Raw genomic sequence first — 17,322 nt, forward strand, 5'->3', positions numbered from 1 at the left:
GCGGGAGCGCGCCTGCTGCCCGCGCGCCCGGCCAGAGGGGCACCCTGCCCACACAGCTCCGGGGCAGCAGACAGGCTCTGGGCATCTTGTTGGGTGGCGTCCGCTTATTAAGAGGTGAGGCAGGAACAGGTGGAGAGCCTGCCCTGGGGCTCCTTGGTGCCTGTCCTCCCACCCCTCAGGCCTCCGCAGGGCCTTGCACTGGAGCCCAGCTTGGCCCTGGAGTCTGCAGAGACGCTATGGCTTGTCCAGGTACATGTCTGCAGAAACCACTGGGCCTCCTGGTACCGGCCCATACTCACCCTCCAGAGCCACCTCCCAGCTTCCCAGAGTCACCGTTCTCTAGACCTCAGGAGGCCTGGATGCCGCCCCGCACCCCTTAAGCCCACCGCCTGGGTCAGGGCTGGGCATGCAGCTGGGTGGTAGAGCACGTGCCGGGAATGTGCGAGGCCTTGGCTTCCATTCCCAGCACTAGCAAACGGGTCATGAGGTGGCCATCACCGCGCAGTCTGAGCCCAGGGACAGGTCTGGGGCTCCATTGCAAGGGACTGCTCCTGGGCCTCACATCCTCCATCTGTAAGATGTCTAGATGGTCTCCTCTCTCTGCCTGCATCCCCCACCTTCCTGAACCTACAACAGGAGGGTGGCTCAGGGCGGCTGGGGCTGGGAAGGGCGGCCTCCATTTCGCTCACTGCAGGTGTACTTGGCGTTCATTATGGAGCTGCAGGAACATGCAAGGGGTGGGCAGCCGCTGAAGGGAGGTCACCAGAGGGAGAAATAACCCGGGGAGAGACCAGAGTCTGCACAGGTCAGCACGGGGAGGGGCGGGGCCGGGAGGAGCATCAGGGCATCCAGAGGAGGGGTGGAGGACTAGCCTGCTGCTGGCAGCTCTGCCCGGCCACATCAGGAATGCCCTCTGTGCCTCGCACCCCACAGGGGCACAGCTGTGGCCCTCCTAGGACAGGGCATCTGCCAGCTCTGGGCCTCAGTTTCCTCAGTGGCCTCACGCCCGAAGCTGGCGGTGGGCACTCCTGAGCTGGGCTGTAAGAGCAAGGCCCCAGGAGCTCGGCTACACGCACCTCCCATAGTACCTCGGGGGCCCTCTTCATTTCATCCTCACAACGCGAAGAACCAGGCACCATCTCTCCCCATTTTACAGGCGAGGAAATAGACTCAGGGTGGCTGGGGTGGGCATCCCACCAGGCTCTCTCAGCCTCTCGGCAGCCTCAGGATGTCTGCAGGACACACATGTACACCCTGGCAAAGCCACAGGCTTGAGGCTGAGGGTCACATCCCCACCTTGGAAAGAGAGTGTCCTGTGCAAGTGGGACAAAGGGGCAGGCGGCCTAGGCCTGGTGCTCCCGGGGGTGGGGACAGGTCCAAGGAGCCAGGCTTCCCCCCTGGAAACCCTTGGTAGATTTTAGACCACCTGGGGGAGATGCCTCCAGACTCCCCTGCAGGCTGAGGTGATCCCCATTCCCAGACTGAAAGCCAGTTTCCAGAGTCACCACCTAACTCCCCAAGGTCACCAACGCCGTGGATCTTACAAACCCACATTTTTTGTGTGGTTTTCCCCTCTTTATGCTGAGGCCCCTATTAATTGTGAATGTGGGGGAGGGGGGATCACTGCAGCCCTAGGGGGAGGCCAGGCTAGTTGGGAGCCTCTTTGGTGGGTAGCTGGGTGGGCGGAAGCTGGGGGTGCCCCCAGCCCCTCTCCCCACCTTTTCAAGGGTCCTGCTGGTTTGCAGACGTGTCAGACTTCTCTGAGGCTTTTACCTCCGCCGATGCCTCAGAGCCAATTACCTGTGTAATTAGCAACAAATGACTTGTGGGATGGTTGTGGGTTTTGGTTAAAATTAGAAGGAAACCCATATTTAGGTCTCCTTGAAGGCATGGGAAATAGCCCAGGTCCCTGGGACTCCCAGACAGACTGCCCTGGCTCCCACCCTGCCGTGCCCACCCAGCAGCCCTGCCTCGCCAACCCCGTCCCCATACCCACTCTCCCTCCCCGCTGCCCTCTGTCCTAGACCACTGCCCCCCAGGACTCCCTCCATGGCCCCTGGAAACCCATCCTGGCCACCAGCCCTCCCTCCATTCACTTTGTGTTTTCTGAGCACCTGCTACGGGCAGGGACACACCAGGAAGAAGACCCCAGAAGCAGCCAGAAGAGACTCCCACCTGCCCTGCCAGGGTCCCCTCCGCTCCTTCCATCCGTCCCCTAGACCTGCTTCACCAGACCCCTGAATGTCCACTAGGGTGACAATTCCTGCTGCCATGTGTGGAAGCCTCCTAAGTTCTGGGGCCTGCACCCCAACCTCAGCGCATCTCACCATGGTCTTCAGAGCATGCAGCTGCTTCTTCCCCCCGCCCCCCGTTTTGAATGCTGAGGCTCAGAGAGAGCATTCAGTGGCCTGGGTTTGCCCAGCTGAGATCAGCTGAGCCTGGCCTCCCTCAGCCCTGCTCTGCGCTGGGCCTTTGCCGAGTCGGCAGCCCAGGGAGGGCCCTGCTTACCTTCCCCATCTGCTTCCACTGCAGGTGCCCAGCAGAGTGCCACGGTGGCCAACCCAGTGCCCGGTGCCAACCCAGACCTGCTTCCCCACTTCCTGGTGGAGCCCGAGGATGTGTACATCGTCAAGAACAAGCCAGTGTTGCTGGTGTGCAAGGCCCTGCCCGCCACGCAGATCTTCTTCAAATGCAACGGGGAGTGGGTGCGCCAGGTGGACCACGTGATCGAGCGCAGCACCGATGGGAGCAGTGGTAAGGCTGGGCTGGGCCAGCCCCGTCAGCAGCAAGGCCAGGATGGAACTAGCTCTGTGCCCACCACCTCCTGTGTCACCAGGCAAGGCAGGATTCCCACACCTGGGACCCATGTGTATATGCAGATGCCTGCCCTGGGAGATGCCAGTCCTCACCAGCTTGGCAGCAGAGAAAGAGGGAAGTCCCCACGGACATGCACAAAATGCCCCAGGGTCTCAGATCAAGAGATGGCACAAGGGGCTATGCCTGAGCCGGGACTGGGCCAGGCAGGGCCGGGGGCAGCCTGGCAAGAAGGTGCCAGCAAAGAAAGGGGACTTGGGGGAGGTGGGTCCCAGATAGCTAAAGAGCTGTCGGACCCCACGTTCGTTTCCGCGTGCGTCCATTCATTCATTCATTCATTCACTAGTTGCTCTGTTCATTCCCGTGTTCCCTAAGCAACCACACCCTGCTAGGAACACTACCCCCAAAGAGAAGCAGATAGAAGGGAGAGGAAAGCAGGGTTGAGGCTTCCCGGGACACACAGGGAGGCTCCTCAGCAGACATAAACTGGGGAAGGAGTAGTAATTGGTCAGAGAGAGGAAAAGGGGAAGGGCACCCCTGGCAGGGGTCACGGCACAAGCAAAGGCCTGGAGACAGACAGCGCATGCCAGGCAGGCTCGGAAGTGAGGGCGCGGGGCTGCAGGGAGACTGAAGGGATGTGACCGTCCTGAGGGATTTCAACTTGTAGAGCTATGGGTGACACTCAGGGGCACATGTGGGGGCTGACAAGACCCAGAGACACAGAGGAAAGGGAGCCAATGGGACTCTTCTGAAAGGTGCAGAGGGGGCTCCAGGGCGATAGGCAGACTCAAGAAGTGCCCCTTCCGTGGGACACCACAATGCCCCACCACCAGTCCTGGCCTCAGGCAGCAGTGGACCACAGGGCTGTGTGCAGAGAGCCCTCGTTTTGGGTTCTGTCATGCCCCAAGAGCAGGACCAGCAGGCAGACCCAGAGGAGGTTCCAACAGCGCCCCGGTCTCCTCGGCCCTTTGCAGAGCACTGCATCCATGAAGAGCCCTCAGAGTCTTCCCACCTGAGACACACAGCGCACATACTGTGGGGGACAGACCCACAGGTGGCCAAGATGAGTCCAGAGACATGCTGCCACTGGGGACAGGCAGGCAGCACCAAGGACTCACACTGATGTGGAAGGCACGCGGGCACCTTGTGTCTGGGGGACAGGGGAAGGTTATGCCCAGGAAAGATTCCCAAAGAGTGGGGTAACATTTGAACTCAGGTCTTAAAACCACTTGGAAAGAGCACTTTGCAGGCCAAGGGGACAGGAGGTGCAGAGGCCTCCAGGGTGGCCGGGGTTTGGGCTAGGAAAGTGAGCCTGCGGGACAGACAGAGGCTCAGAGAGGCCTGAGGGAAGGCACTGTGGAAGGATCACAGGGCAGATGGGGACTGCAGGGTAGCCGTGCTGTGGCCTGGAGAACTGTTTGGGAGCCCTTGCAATCATTTGAATGGAGTTGAAGAGCCCTGCATCTAGGCAGTGCATGATCTAGTCCCCAGCAGCAGCCCGGTGTTTTATAGATGAGATTAAGACCTTAGGGCTGGGGACATAGCTCAGTTGGTAGAGTGCCTGCCTCGCATGCACAAGGCCCTGGGTTCAATCCCTAGCACCACCAAAAAAAAAAAAAAAAAGAAAAAGACTTCAGCTATGACCTTCTCAGGGTCCCCAAATGATTCCAACCAGGATTTTCTGGCCTACAGAAGTCACACTGCATCCTCCTCCTCCAGGCTCCACAGGAGCTGGTCTCCTTCCCACTAAGGGTCAGCTCCGCTCCACCAAGAGGAGCCTCAGAGGACAAGGCTGTCCCTGTACTCCGCCTGCCACCTCCCTGGGTCAGTGATTCCCAGCCAGGCCCTTGTGCCCTGCACTGTCCCGGCAGCCTCTCTCCTACAGACCTCAGACATCCAACATGGACCTGCTCTGCCTCCCACCCTCAGGAAGGAGGGTATCAGTGACCAATATTGCCCAAGAAAGTTCTGGGCACCAGCAGCACTAGGGCCTCCTCCTGTCCCAGCAGAGGTGCCCAGAGGTCTTCCTGCCTCTGAGGACAGCTGTAGGGCCCCCGTGGTCCTGAAAGGGTCAGTTGCAAAACCTCAGGCAACTTCTCTCCCCTCTCTGGACTTAATCTGTAAAATGGGGATGAGGAAAGCCCCTTGCTGGAAAGAAGCCCTGAGGTCTAAATAAGCCCAGCGGGAGCCTCAAGATTCCAACCAGGATTTTCTGGCCTACAGAAAATGGGCCCCACCCCACCCCAGGGCCCAGTTCCACTTTGTGACATGAGTTCTCCGACTGCTATGGCAGGTTCCCCCAGAGAAAGGACAGGGGAGGAGGAAGCTGCAGCCAAAGAACTGCTTTACTGCCTCTTTGAAGACCTTTCCCAGAGCCTCCTGGAAGGCTCCAGTCTGCCCCCATCATTAAAAACACCCCTGCCACCACACGGTCTCAAGTGCATAGTTTGGTTGGGACTCAGGCCCTTGCCTGAAGGAACCGTCTTGGGCCCACGCCAGCGCCACACGGACAGCCTGCAGCCTGTACTCCCAACAGGCTCCAGGGCCTTGCTCCATTCAAGTCCAGCAGAGAACAGCGCACAGAGACACATCCCATTCTAACCTCCAAGGCCCTCTCCTGCCCTGAACATCCAACCTCAGGCCTCCCAGGGCCAGCTCATCTGAATGTTCATTGATCTCATTGATTTCTCAACCCAAAGCCACTGAGTGCTTTGAGGCAAGGAGAAAAGCTTTCCTTACTGATCCACAAACATATCATGGCAGTGACACTGTGCAATGCACAGACCAAAGACCCTGAACCAGGACTGGTCTATGGTCAGACAGGAAGGGCAGGGATCAGGGCTCTGCCTCAGATCTGTAGCCCCTCCTACTCATGTATGGGGTTGGGGTGGTTGGAGGACGCCCTCAGGAGACAGTGCCCATCTTTTGCTTTCATTCCCCATCAAGAAGCCTGGAGGAACAGACCAAAGCCAGAAAGTGCTAGAACCCAAACCTGCTACCCCTATAAGAGCCTGAAATTCGAGAAATCAAGCATTGGAGTGAGATCTGGGAGTGTGGTTTATTGTGCATTAAACAAACTGGTTACTCGAAGCAGATTGAGAAGGTGAGAATCTATGCCCAGCTTGGCCTCAGGGCCCCAGCCAACCCTCTGCCTCCCACAAAACTCAGCACACCCCAGAGCCCCCTGTGTGCCCTCAGCACTCACATCCCTCCCTCCGGCTTCTTCCCTGTCCCTCCCCAAGGTTGGCACCAGCTCACATTTACCAGACAGAGGCAGACAGCCATACCCAGAAACTGCTCCCAACAACCAGGCCGCACGGCAACCTGCAGGAGAGGAGGGCACCGTCCCTCCCATCAAGGACCAGGCGGGGCAGGGCTGAGCTCCCCACCTCTCAGAGCTTGTGGGGCTCTGGGGCATCCCTTGCAGAGGTGCCCTCTGGGGCTGGGACACTGTGGATAAACTTGGCCCTCGTTCGTGGCAACAGAAAGGAGAAGAGGAGGTGATGGCACAGAAGTGGGAGAGAACAAAAGGAGAAAGGGAACGCTTAAATTTAGTGCAGCTGTCCTCAAGCTGGGTCGCCTGGGTGTGTGAGGCTCCTGAGGGGGGACGGGGGCTCCCCCTGCATATGGGGGTCAGAGAGAGCCATCAATAGACCCGTCCACCCAGGTCAAGTGCCTGGTTCAGAAGGTTCTGGAGGTCTCCACTGCTAACTCCAGAGGCAGAAAGGAAGAAGACAGGGAAAGAGACCACCCACAGTCCCCTCTCAGACGCCCTAGATCTCCGTGTGCTTTGCAGGTAGCTGGTGCCCAGGGGCCCCCTCCTACACGTGGACCCTGTGAGGGACCCGTGGGCAGCAGAGTAGGAGAAAGTGCCCAGAACGGAGGAAGGAGCCCTGCAATAGTAATCCCAGTCACAAGTGACCCCCCCCTACACACCTCCTGGCAAGAGCAACAGGGACAAGTGAGGAAAATCTGGGGGCCCAGTGAGAGAGCGGAAGAGAGTCCACAAGGAGGGGCATGGGAAGGGGTCAGGGAAAGACGTGTCGGGGAAATTAAGAAAGAAAACAGCCTCCACGCCACTCGGCTCAGCTGGGCGCACTGCTCCTCCTGCGATGCTGCCCTAATTGAATTTCTCTGTTAACAATGGAAACACATCGGCTGCCTGGCCTCTCTCCCTCTTTCTGATAAGCCAATGACCCGAGGGAAATTGGGGTCAGGAGGAGGAGAAATTGGAAACAAACAGTCTTTTCTCACTCTGGGGACACTGGTTTTGGCTGAAGACCAGGGGAAGGGAGGAGGACTGGCGTCCCCTCTTCCGTGTGGACAGGGCCCTCCCAGCACTGCCCGCCATCGGGGTCCAGGCGTGGCAGAAGGCAGAGCTGAGTGCACCCCAGAGAGGGGTCCCCCCCCGCGCAGTCAAGCCAGGCAGAGCAGGTCTCTGACCTCTAATCATTGGCCAGCTTCCGCTGATGGCCCCTCGCCCTCTTCCAACCTTTCTCCCTAAGGGATAGGCACCCCAGCCAATCCCAGGGTGACAGCAGAGTCCTGGACTTTGGGTTCACACAGCCCTAGGTGCTTGTTCACTACTCTGAACCTCACTTCCTTATCCATAGCGTGGTAACGACTCCATGGAAGGGAGTGAATTGAGGAGCCCCCCACACACACACACACACATACACGGGAGACTGTCACTAAGTCCCAAGGGCCTGTGACCATACAGCTGCAATTACATGGGTAACAGCTCTTACCACAGCATCACCTTCTGAATCTACCTGCTGCCCTCCAGGGACGGGGCAGCCCCTTCCTCTCCCTCTTCCACCCCCAAAGGCCCCTGAGCTCAACTGTCTCCCCACCCTTTCTGCCTGGGATTGTTGGAGGTCAGAACTTGTTGCCCAAGCTCCACCCGAAGCCCCTTCAGGGACATTTCTGTTAGTGACTCCAGAGAAACAAAGTAAAATGAACGAAAGTTCTAGAAACTCCACTCCTGACCTTCAGAAGATATAAATCAACACTCCTTTGGGCCACCTGGTTCCCTCCAGGTTGAGGGTTACCCCCAGAGCCCACTCTTCTGCCATGGATGAGATGAGGAGGCTGAGTATGGCCCTGTGTCCCTAGGGCTGCCTGCCATGGAGGTCCGCATCAACGTGTCCCGGCAGCAGGTAGAGAAGGTGTTCGGGCTGGAGGAATACTGGTGCCAGTGTGTGGCGTGGAGCTCCTCGGGCACCACCAAGAGTCAGAAAGCCTACATCCGCATCGCCTGTGAGTCCTGGGCCCAGCCCGTGGCGGGTGTCATCAGGAAGGGGGGTGACGGGCTTCCTGGAGGAGGGGAGTCTGAAAACCCCACAGTCCTGACTTGATGGATGGAGGAAGTGCCTGGGGACAGCCCTCTCCATGTCCCCCCAGACTCTTGGCGTTTCCTTCTGCCATGTGTCCTGGCCTCTGAAGGACCAAAGAACAGAGCTGTGCAGGCTGAGCCAGGCACGTAGGCAGGAAGACTGTCTTGTTCTTTCAGATTTGCGCAAGAACTTTGAGCAGGAACCGTTGGCCAAGGAAGTGTCCCTGGAGCAGGGCATTGTGCTGCACTGCCGCCCACCAGAGGGCATCCCCCCGGCCGAGGTGAGAGGGGGCCCCAGTGCCTACTCCACAGGTGGCGGGCTCCCAGCTCCCTGGTTCCCCTGCCTTGCTCCCCACCCAGATTGCCCTCCTGCAGGGCCGCTCTCTCTCTGGGCACTGCCAACAGGGCTAGCCATGCAGTGGGTCGCTTCCCCCCAGGTGGAGTGGCTCCGGAATGAGGACCTGGTGGACCCATCCCTGGATCCCAACGTGTACATCACGCGGGAGCACAGCCTGGTGGTACGGCAGGCCCGTCTGGCTGACACGGCCAACTACACCTGTGTGGCCAAGAACATTGTGGCCCGACGCCGCAGCGCCTCAGCTGCTGTCATTGTCTACGGTGGGTCCCAGGCTCCCCAGTCACATGGGGAATTACTGAGGTGACATCGGGGGACAGACATGTGGCTGGCAGGGTGGAGAGAGGTCATGGAGCTAGGACCAGGTGGGCCAGACGTGGCCTGACTGGAAAGGACAAGGTTCCCGTGGTTGTTGGGGAAGACAGGTGTCTGGGCAGAGAGCTGGGACAGGTCGGTGGTCATCTGGTGCAGGGGACAGTATGCAAAAGGAGATAAGGGACAGGAGGGGATCTAGGGAAGACACCGGATCACCTCCTGTGCTCCTGAGTCCCTAGATGGGCGAGAGGCTGGGGCCTGGACTGACGGAGCGCGGGAGCACCTGGCAGGAGAAGGGTGTTTCCTGCAGCAGTGCTGCCAGGCCCCGGAGCCGCGGGCACAGCTTGGCCTCCCCTCCAGGCCTCCTCTTCCTGCACAGCCACAGCCCAACCACTTCCAGCTCATGGTTCCTCTGCCCTCACGCCCTGTCCCCTGGGCCAGCATGTCTGAGGAAGCCCCCACTCCCTGACCCCAGTCCTTCTCTGTCCGGCCAGTGAACGGTGGGTGGTCGACGTGGACCGAATGGTCCGTCTGCAGCACCAGCTGTGGGCGCGGCTGGCAGAAACGGAGCCGGAGCTGCACCAACCCGGCGCCTCTCAACGGAGGCGCCTTCTGTGAGGGGCAGAATGTCCAGAAAACAGCCTGCGCCACCCTGTGCCCAGGTACCAGCGGCCACTGCCTCCCGCATCGCTCCTCACCACGCCATCTCCGTGCCCTGGCTCCATCGTGCCCACCAGCCTGTCCCCCCATGGCTCCATCCCACCCGCCTGCCACACAGGGCCAGGCTCAGGCTAAAGGCAGGGATCGGGGTCAAGTGTGCAGTTGGAGTCAGGGCTCAGCGTCCAGGCTTGGGGTTCAGCATAGGGTCTCAGTCACAGGGTCGAAGGGACAGTCTGAGGACAGGGTTGAGGGCTCAGCCTGGGGCTATGGAATCCACCTGTGCCTGGGACCAGAAGGGCCATCACATGACTGAGCCCTACTGCCCCAGGACCAGGATGGCCTCCCAAGGGTGGGGAGAGCCAGGCGGCCCCTGGCGTCATCCACGCCTCCCTGTCATTAGCATGTGTCATCCAGGCCAGCTGGCACTAGAGGGTGTGCAGTTCGGTGGGCCTGGCTCTGGCATCGCACCTAGGTCCAGGCCAGCCCGCCCTGCCTGGCCCACCTACCCAGCGGGGCCACCCCGGCAGACCACCTGGGGCTGGCTTCCCGGGCTGACTGCGCTGCCTCCTCTCTGCCCGTGTTGTCTCATCTAGTGGACGGCAGCTGGAGCCCGTGGAGCAAGTGGTCAGCCTGCGGGCTCGACTGCACTCACTGGCGGAGCCGGGAGTGCTCTGATCCAGTGCCCCGCAACGGAGGTGAGGAGTGTCGGGGCGCTGACCTGGACACCCGCAACTGTACCAGCGACCTCTGTGTGCACAGTGAGTTCTCTCTGTCCCCGGGTACACCTCTGGTTGCCAGGAATGGCCCTGCCCATCCCTGGGGAGGTGTGGCTAAGGCAGGTGTGGCCTCTGCCACAGGCTGCGTTCCTCTCCAAAGCTCAGGGCCTTGGGGATACTCCTCTTCCCTAACACACCCACACACATGCCCACGCATGCTCCCACCTCCCATGCCTCCAGAGACAGGCATGTATTTGGCTCATTTAGCCCTGTTTGCTCACCCAAACGCCTTCCTGTCCCACAGCCTCACATCCACCCCATCCCCCAAGCGCACACACAAGTCCTGAGGGAATGCCAAGCTTGTGAGGGCTGTTAATTACAAGGCCATAACTAACAATTAAAGATCTCTGTTGGATTTTTTTCTCTAGAACACACCCTCCCCCATTCTTTCAATTAAAAACCTAATTATCTGTGTCAATTCTTTTCTGATGGACATTTCTTCCATTATGGCAAAACCCTTCTAAAATCAATATAGTTCCCTCCAGGTAGTCGATGCTCCCTACCCCTGCCCAGCTCCAGAACTGGGGGAGGCAGATAAGGAAGAGGGGCCAGGGACTGAATAGGAATCACACAGTAAGCAGATCCATTGTGTATTAATCTGTTTTCCATTGCTATAACAAACTACCTGAAGCTGGGCTCTTGGTGAAGAAAAGAGGTTTGTGTAGCTCCAAGTTTTGAAGGCTGAAAGTCTAAATAACACAACACTGGCTCTGACAAGGTCCCTTTTAGCTACATCATTCATGGTGTATGGCGTAGTAGAAGTGCATGTGAGAGGGAGAGAGTACATGGCAAGGCAGGAATCCAGAGAGAAAAAACATGGAGGAACTGGTCTTGCTCTTTTATAACAAAACTCTACTCTCACAAGCACGTACCAGGGTCCCAGAAGAACTTCCTCCACTCTCACACCACCACACTGGGAACCACCATTTCTAACATATGAATGGTTGGTGGACATCTCAAACCCTGATTTGGGAATCCCAGGAGCTCCCCTCCAGCCCGGTTGGCGAGCAGCTCCCCAGAAGAGCAGGTAGCAGGCTCAGCCTAGCAGCCAAGCCCCAGGCCACCTGCCCTTTCCTCCTCCGTTTTCCCTAGCAGCCCCCTTGGCCTGAGCCTCAGGCCTGTGAGGGGTGAGTTGCAAGCCAGGTCGTGGTGGGTGCAGGGCTGGCACACACACACATGCTGGCACCGGGCTCCTTGCCACAAGTGTGCTAACGCCCAGGAGTGCAGGAGTGAGTACCACTGACCTCTCCTTCCCAGCCCCTGTGCCCTGCATCTCCCAAGGCCACACTCTCTCCTGCAGCTGCTTCTGGCCCTGAGGATGTGGCCCTCTATGTGGGCCTCATCGCTGTCGCCGTGTGCCTTGTCCTGCTGCTGCTTGTCCTCATCCTCGTGTATTGCCGCAAGAAGGAGGGGCTGGACTCGGATGTGGCCGACTCGTCCATCCTCACCTCAGGTTTCCAGCCCGTCAGCATCAAGCCCAGCAAAGCAGGTGAGGAGGCCCCGTCCCCAGCGCTCCTTCCCGAGCCCCTGTGCCAGTTGCCACTGAGGAAAGCCCCCCGCGCTGCGCCCTGAGTCTGTCTTTGTCCCCACAGACAATCCCCACCTGCTCACCATCCAGCCAGACCTCAGCACCACCACCACCACCTACCAGGGGAGTCTGTGTCCCCGGCAGGACGGGCCCAGCCCCAAGTTCCAGCTCACCAATGGGCACCTGCTCAGCCCCCTGGGCGGTGGCCGCCACACGCTGCACCACAGCTCACCCACCTCCGAGGCCGAGGACTTCGTCTCCCGCCTCTCTACCCAGAACTACTTCCGCTCCCTGCCCCGCGGCACCAGCAACATGGCCTACGGGACCTTCAACTTCCTCGGGGGCCGGCTGATGATTCCCAGCACAGGTAGGAAGGACCCCGAGTGCCCCAGGGAGCCTCCAGCTCCCTCCTGGGGGCAGGACAGCCCAGATGTCCTCCTGGGCCACTCAGCTCCGGGAAGCCCCTGGAGCAGGCCTGCAAGGAGAGGGGCAGGTCGGGAGAGGACCCAGTCATGGCTGTCAGTGGTGCCAGGCCAGAGCTTGTCCCTTCTGTTGCCTGTGGACACAGTGTTGTCCCTTCCTCTGCACAGCCAGCCAGCCAGCCTGTACACGCCTGCCCTTGGACCCAGGGGTGGGCCAGGCATCCGCCCCAGGTGGAGAGACGCGACGGCAGACCCAAACGAGAAGAGCGCAGGCCGAGCACAGGGCCCCTGAGAGCCCGGCTGCTCCTGGCTTCTGCCTGTCCCGTCACAGAAACCCCGACAGGGTCGCAGAGACTCCTTGTTAGAGAATCCATGGACCCTCCTGTGGCCATCTTGGGGAGACGGCCACAGCCTCCAGTGAGGCTGGCAACTCCATCCTCCATCTAGTCCCTCAGCTTAAATGACCCTAGGTGCCCTGGATTTCCTTGCCCCTCTCTGGCTGCTCCTGTTGCCTAAATGTAGGTGTGCCTCAGCACTCCTTCCTGGAGCCTTTCTCCGCTGAGCAATCTCACCCACTCCATGGCTTTAATCACCGTGTCTCTGCCGATCACTCCCACTCCTCCATCCCCAGCCAGAACCATACACCCAGCTGCTTCCTGGGCAGCTCCATCTGGATGTCTCACAGCACCTCAGATTCCTTGTGCCTAAAACAGAACCGTCTCCCACCCTCCCCCAGAGACATCCTCTTCCTTGGCTTTCCCCAGCTCATGGACAGCACAATCTGGCTGCTCAAGCCAGGAACTGGCTGGGGGTCACCTTGACCTCCTGCTCTTCCTCATTCACCCCCTTGGACCTATGCCAGCCTCAGTCATACACCAAGTCCTGTGCGTTCTCCCTCCTCAACAGCTCTTGCCTCCTGTTTCTCGGCTTTCCCAGATGCTTCTCCTGGCTCAGGCCACCACACCCCTTATCTCAATGCAGCTCCCATTTATCGTGTCCCTCCCCCACTCAAACAAACCCCTTCTGGGGCTCCTCCCTGCTCCCTGCAAAGCGCACATGACAAGGAAGAGATAACCCATCCCCCTCTGGCTAGAGCTGTGGCTTCTTCCCCCCCACGTGCACGGTCAGCACATTGCATAGAGGCTATGGACCATCAGCACCTCAGAAACACCGTGTGACCTTTGCTCATACGGGTCCCTCTGACCCTTCCACTGGCTCATCTGCTGCTCTCCCTTGAGTCTTGGCCTGGTGGCTCTTGTGAGTACCCCTCTGGACAGAGGATGATGATGAACCCCTCAGTGGTGTTAGGGTGAGGAGGTGAGATGGCACCTGTTGGCTCCAACAAAGAGGCGAGCAAACGGGGGTCCTCCGTGGCCCTCAGCCCTTCGCCCCTGGCAGAGTATGTAGGTGCCACTGCTCCCTTCACCCTTCCTGCAGTCTGCTTGTCCTTCTCCTGGCTGGGCTGAGGGCTTTCGTGAGAGGACCTCTGTTGCTTTCCCTCACCTTCCCGAGCGCCTGCCTTTAGTGTTCAGCATTAGCATTTGTTGAGTGCGTGTGCAAGTGTTTGTGCCTCCGTCACAGGGAGCATTCATACCGGGATGTCTGGGATTGTCACCAACTCCAGCAACATTAGGTACTAGGGGACAGTGCAGGCTAGTGAAGAGAGGCAATGACTGTATATGGGATCAATGGCTTCCTTTTTCTGGCTTCAGTTTTCTCTGAAATACAGTCATGCGTCACTTAATAACAGGGCATATTCTGAGAAATGTGTCTTTAAGTGATTTCCTCAGTGTGAACATCATAGTGTGCGCTTATGAAAACCTAGGTAGCAATGATGTCACTAAGCAATATCAGCTTATGGGACCAACATTGTAAATGCTGTCTTTCATTGACAGAAATGTCACTATGCATCAAGTGACTGTCCAGCCACCTCAGAGCTGCCCACTCTTGAGAATATCCATTTGCTTTTGGATTTTGTGGAATAAAGTTCTAGAATGTTTCCCTTTCCCCCTGTCCTGAGCAGGGCGTCCCCTCTTGATGTAGGACTCCTTATTCTGTGGCAGGGCCACTCCTCCAGCCCCCTAGAGTGACTCCCTGGCCCTGTTCTGGTGGTATCCTGCCCCGCTCCATCCTTAACCACCCCTCTGATGGTGCTCCTGCAAGGTGCACTTGACAAGGCTCAGGAGGCTGTTGAAGGACCAGTCCTCAGAGGGGGGCCAGGGCTGATGGAGAGGGGAGGAGGGTAGTGGTTCCAGAACCACTCCAGGCTGGGCTGGAGAAATTGCTGGAAGGAGAGCAGAGGTGAAAGGCCTTAAGTGCCAGGAATCTGAACTTTATCGCAGAGGCAGGGATATGCCCTGGTCCCAGCCAGTCCCTTTGGATGACAGGGGAGATAAGGTCAACATCCCTGGCACCTTCTGTTCCAGAGTTTTCTATGCCCAGGCTAAATAGGCATGCTTCTCCCACCCAGGTTCCCTCAGCTGTTCTTGGAATCTCCCTGACTCATCTTCATGCTAGTGTGGGTGGTGGGACAGCGTGGCAGTTCTTGCAGCACCTCTGTCCCCAGGCCGGTCCTCAACGGGAGACTCATGGAGGCACTACTGGTAGAGTGTGCATGTCTTGCAGCTGGTCAACCTGGCCTCTTCCTGTCTGTCACAGGAATCAGCCTCCTCATCCCTCCGGACGCCATCCCCCGAGGAAAGATCTACGAGATCTACCTCACACTGCACAAGCCAGAGGACGTGAGGTGTGGGCTGAGTCCTGCTGCCGGGCGGGGAGGGTCCGGCTTGCTGCTTTCTGTCTCTGGGACGCCCCTGCCCACTCACCCCTGTGCCTGGCCTGAGGGAGGGCAGAAGAGCCACACCCTAACCCACCAGGCTCTGTAGTCCTCAGCCCTGGGTGCTGCTGCCCTGCCCGAGGCCCGGCGCCCTGGCCCCTGGTCCCCAAACAGGCCACTGACTCCTTTCCCTCCCCACCCATATTTCCCCACTTGAGGTTGCCCCTAGCTGGCTGTCAGACCCTGCTGAGTCCCATCGTTAGCTGTGGGCCCCCCGGAGTCCTGCTCACCAGGCCCGTCATCCTCTCCATGGACCACTGTGGGGAGCCCAGCCCCGACAGCTGGAGCCTGCGCCTCAAGAAGCAGTCGTGTGAGGGCAGCTGGGAGGTGAGCAGAGATCAGCCCCAGCCTGCCCACCCCCAGCGCTGGCCTCGTAGCCTCCTGCTGGCTCAGGCGAGGCCCTCAGCAGCCAGTTGGCCCTGAGCCACCTCCAGAGCCCTCCCTAGTCTCTGGCTACTTCTCAGAGCTGAGACTGGCCTAAGGGCTCCCAGATTGGGTAGAACTGACCATTGGGCCCACCCGCAGGACGTGCTGCACCTGGGCGAGGAGGCACCCTCCCACCTCTACTACTGCCAGCTGGAGGCCAGCGCCTGCTACGTCTTCACCGAGCAGCTGGGCCGCTTCGCCTTGGTGGGAGAGGCCCTCAGTGTGGCTGCTGCCAAGCGCCTCAAGCTGCTTCTGTTTGCCCCCGTGGCCTGCACCTCCCTCGAGTACAATATCCGCGTCTACTGCCTGCACGACACCCACGATGCACTCAAGGTAGGGCCCTCCCCCGGCTGCGGCCCTGTGGGCTGACTGCCCAGGGCTCTCAGCATGGAGTCCCTTGCTTCAGGGGCAGTGGAGAGGGGCTCTCCCAGCCCCCAGGCCCTGCTGACGGCCTGGACACTGCAGGAGGTGGTGCAGCTGGAGAAGCAACTGGGTGGACAGCTGATCCAGGAGCCTCGCATCCTGCACTTCAAGGACAGTTACCACAACCTGCGCCTGTCCATCCACGACGTCCCCAGCTCCCTGTGGAAGAGCAAGCTCCTTGTCAGCTACCAGGTGAGGAGGAGCCCACTGTCAGCACTCAGAGGCTGCCACAGGGCACACCTGACGCCTGCTGTCTGCCTTCCCCCAGGAGATCCCCTTTTATCACATCTGGAACGGCTCGCAGCAGCACCTGCACTGCACCTTCACTTTGGAGCGTGTTAGCCCCAGCACCAGTGACCTGGCCTGCAAGGTGTGGGTGTGGCAGGTCGAGGGTGATGGACAGAGCTTCAACATCAACTTCAACATCACCAAGGTGGGCAGAAAGGACAATGTGCTCCCACCACCGTACCCCAGAAACACCTCCCACGTCTGCCCTGCCACCAGTCCCCCTCACTGCCCCCAGGCCCACCTCCTTCTAAAAACCACTTGGCGCTTTCCAAGTGTCCTGGGGTGAGAGGTTCACAGGCAAATGAAACTTGAAGAGTGGTGTCAAGCAGGGTGTGGGAGCAGGGCTGGGGGTGCTGCAGGGGTTTCCTCCGGGAGGGCTTGGTACCGGGCCTTGAAGGTTAAGCAGGAGTTGACAAGCAGCAGGGTGGGGAAGGACATTTCCAGCAGCAGGAGCTGAGGAGGGAAGACTGAAGGCAGCAGGAGCAGTAAGTGCTGGGTGGTGGCAGGGCTGACCGAGGACTCAAGGTAGGGGAAGGGGGCCGGAGAGTGCCTCTGCTCACTGGCTGAGACTTTGGGCAGGTTGTGCACCTTTGATCCCGGGGTCCCTCTGAAGTCCAGAGAATAGGGCTTGGCACCGAGTGAGGGGTGCTCAGGAAGCCCCAGTGCCCACGCCACCTCCATGTTCTGGGATGTCTGGGAGCTGCCCCAGCGGAGGTGGCAGTGAGAAGCATTCTAACACCATGTCCTCCTCCTTCCCATCCCCAGGACACGAGGTTTGCTGAGCTTCTGGCTCTGGAGAGTGAAGGGGGGGTCCCAGCCCTGGTGGGCCCCAGTGCCTTCAAGATTCCCTTCCTCATTCGGCAGAAGATCATTACCAGCTTGGACCCGCCCTGCAGTCGGGGTGCCGACTGGCGGACTCTAGCCCAGAAACTCCACCTGGACAGGTGGGTGGGACCCAGGCAGGGAGGGGTTGTGGAGGCCCCCAGCAGTCCAGGTGGGGCAGGCGGGGCAGGCGGGCGGCCTGCAGGGCCCTGCAACTTCCACCAGTGACTGGGGCTGAGGGGTGGTCCTGTCCTTGGTAGGCTGCCGTGTGAGGTGGCAGCCCGGGGTGAGGTCAGGCCACTGATGGGCTCTCCTCCTCTTT

At 59.5% G+C, this 17,322-nt stretch overlaps 1 protein-coding gene across 2 annotated transcripts in view; it reads left to right on the forward strand.

Moving 5' to 3' along the window:
- The window catches only part of Unc5a (unc-5 netrin receptor A), a 61,902-nt gene that overhangs the window by 43,397 nt on the left and 1,183 nt on the right, over positions 1–17,322 (forward strand). The window contains exons 2-15 of one of the 2 annotated variants that reach the window (XM_046468061.2): positions 2,533–2,754; positions 7,930–8,073; positions 8,327–8,430; positions 8,587–8,767; positions 9,314–9,481; positions 10,073–10,237; positions 11,556–11,744; positions 11,848–12,150; positions 14,864–14,951; positions 15,200–15,368; positions 15,567–15,800; positions 15,933–16,082; positions 16,159–16,323; positions 16,944–17,122. In XM_046468061.2, coding sequence (XP_046324017.1) covers positions 2,533–2,754; positions 7,930–8,073; positions 8,327–8,430; positions 8,587–8,767; positions 9,314–9,481; positions 10,073–10,237; positions 11,556–11,744; positions 11,848–12,150; positions 14,864–14,951; positions 15,200–15,368; positions 15,567–15,800; positions 15,933–16,082; positions 16,159–16,323; positions 16,944–17,122 — 2,461 coding nt within the window. The remainder of the gene's footprint in view (positions 1–2,532; positions 2,755–7,929; positions 8,074–8,326; positions 8,431–8,586; positions 8,768–9,313; positions 9,482–10,072; positions 10,238–11,555; positions 11,745–11,847; positions 12,151–14,863; positions 14,952–15,199; positions 15,369–15,566; positions 15,801–15,932; positions 16,083–16,158; positions 16,324–16,943; positions 17,123–17,322) is intronic. The other variant, XM_046468062.2, reaches the window with a different exon arrangement.

This window comes from Marmota monax, unplaced genomic scaffold (assembly GCF_021218885.2).
Source record: "Marmota monax isolate L192 unplaced genomic scaffold, Marmota_monax_Labrador192_F-V1.1 WCK01_AAM20220418_F8-fsc00196, whole genome shotgun sequence".
In the NCBI taxonomy this organism is placed as follows: domain Eukaryota; kingdom Metazoa; phylum Chordata; class Mammalia; order Rodentia; family Sciuridae; genus Marmota; species Marmota monax.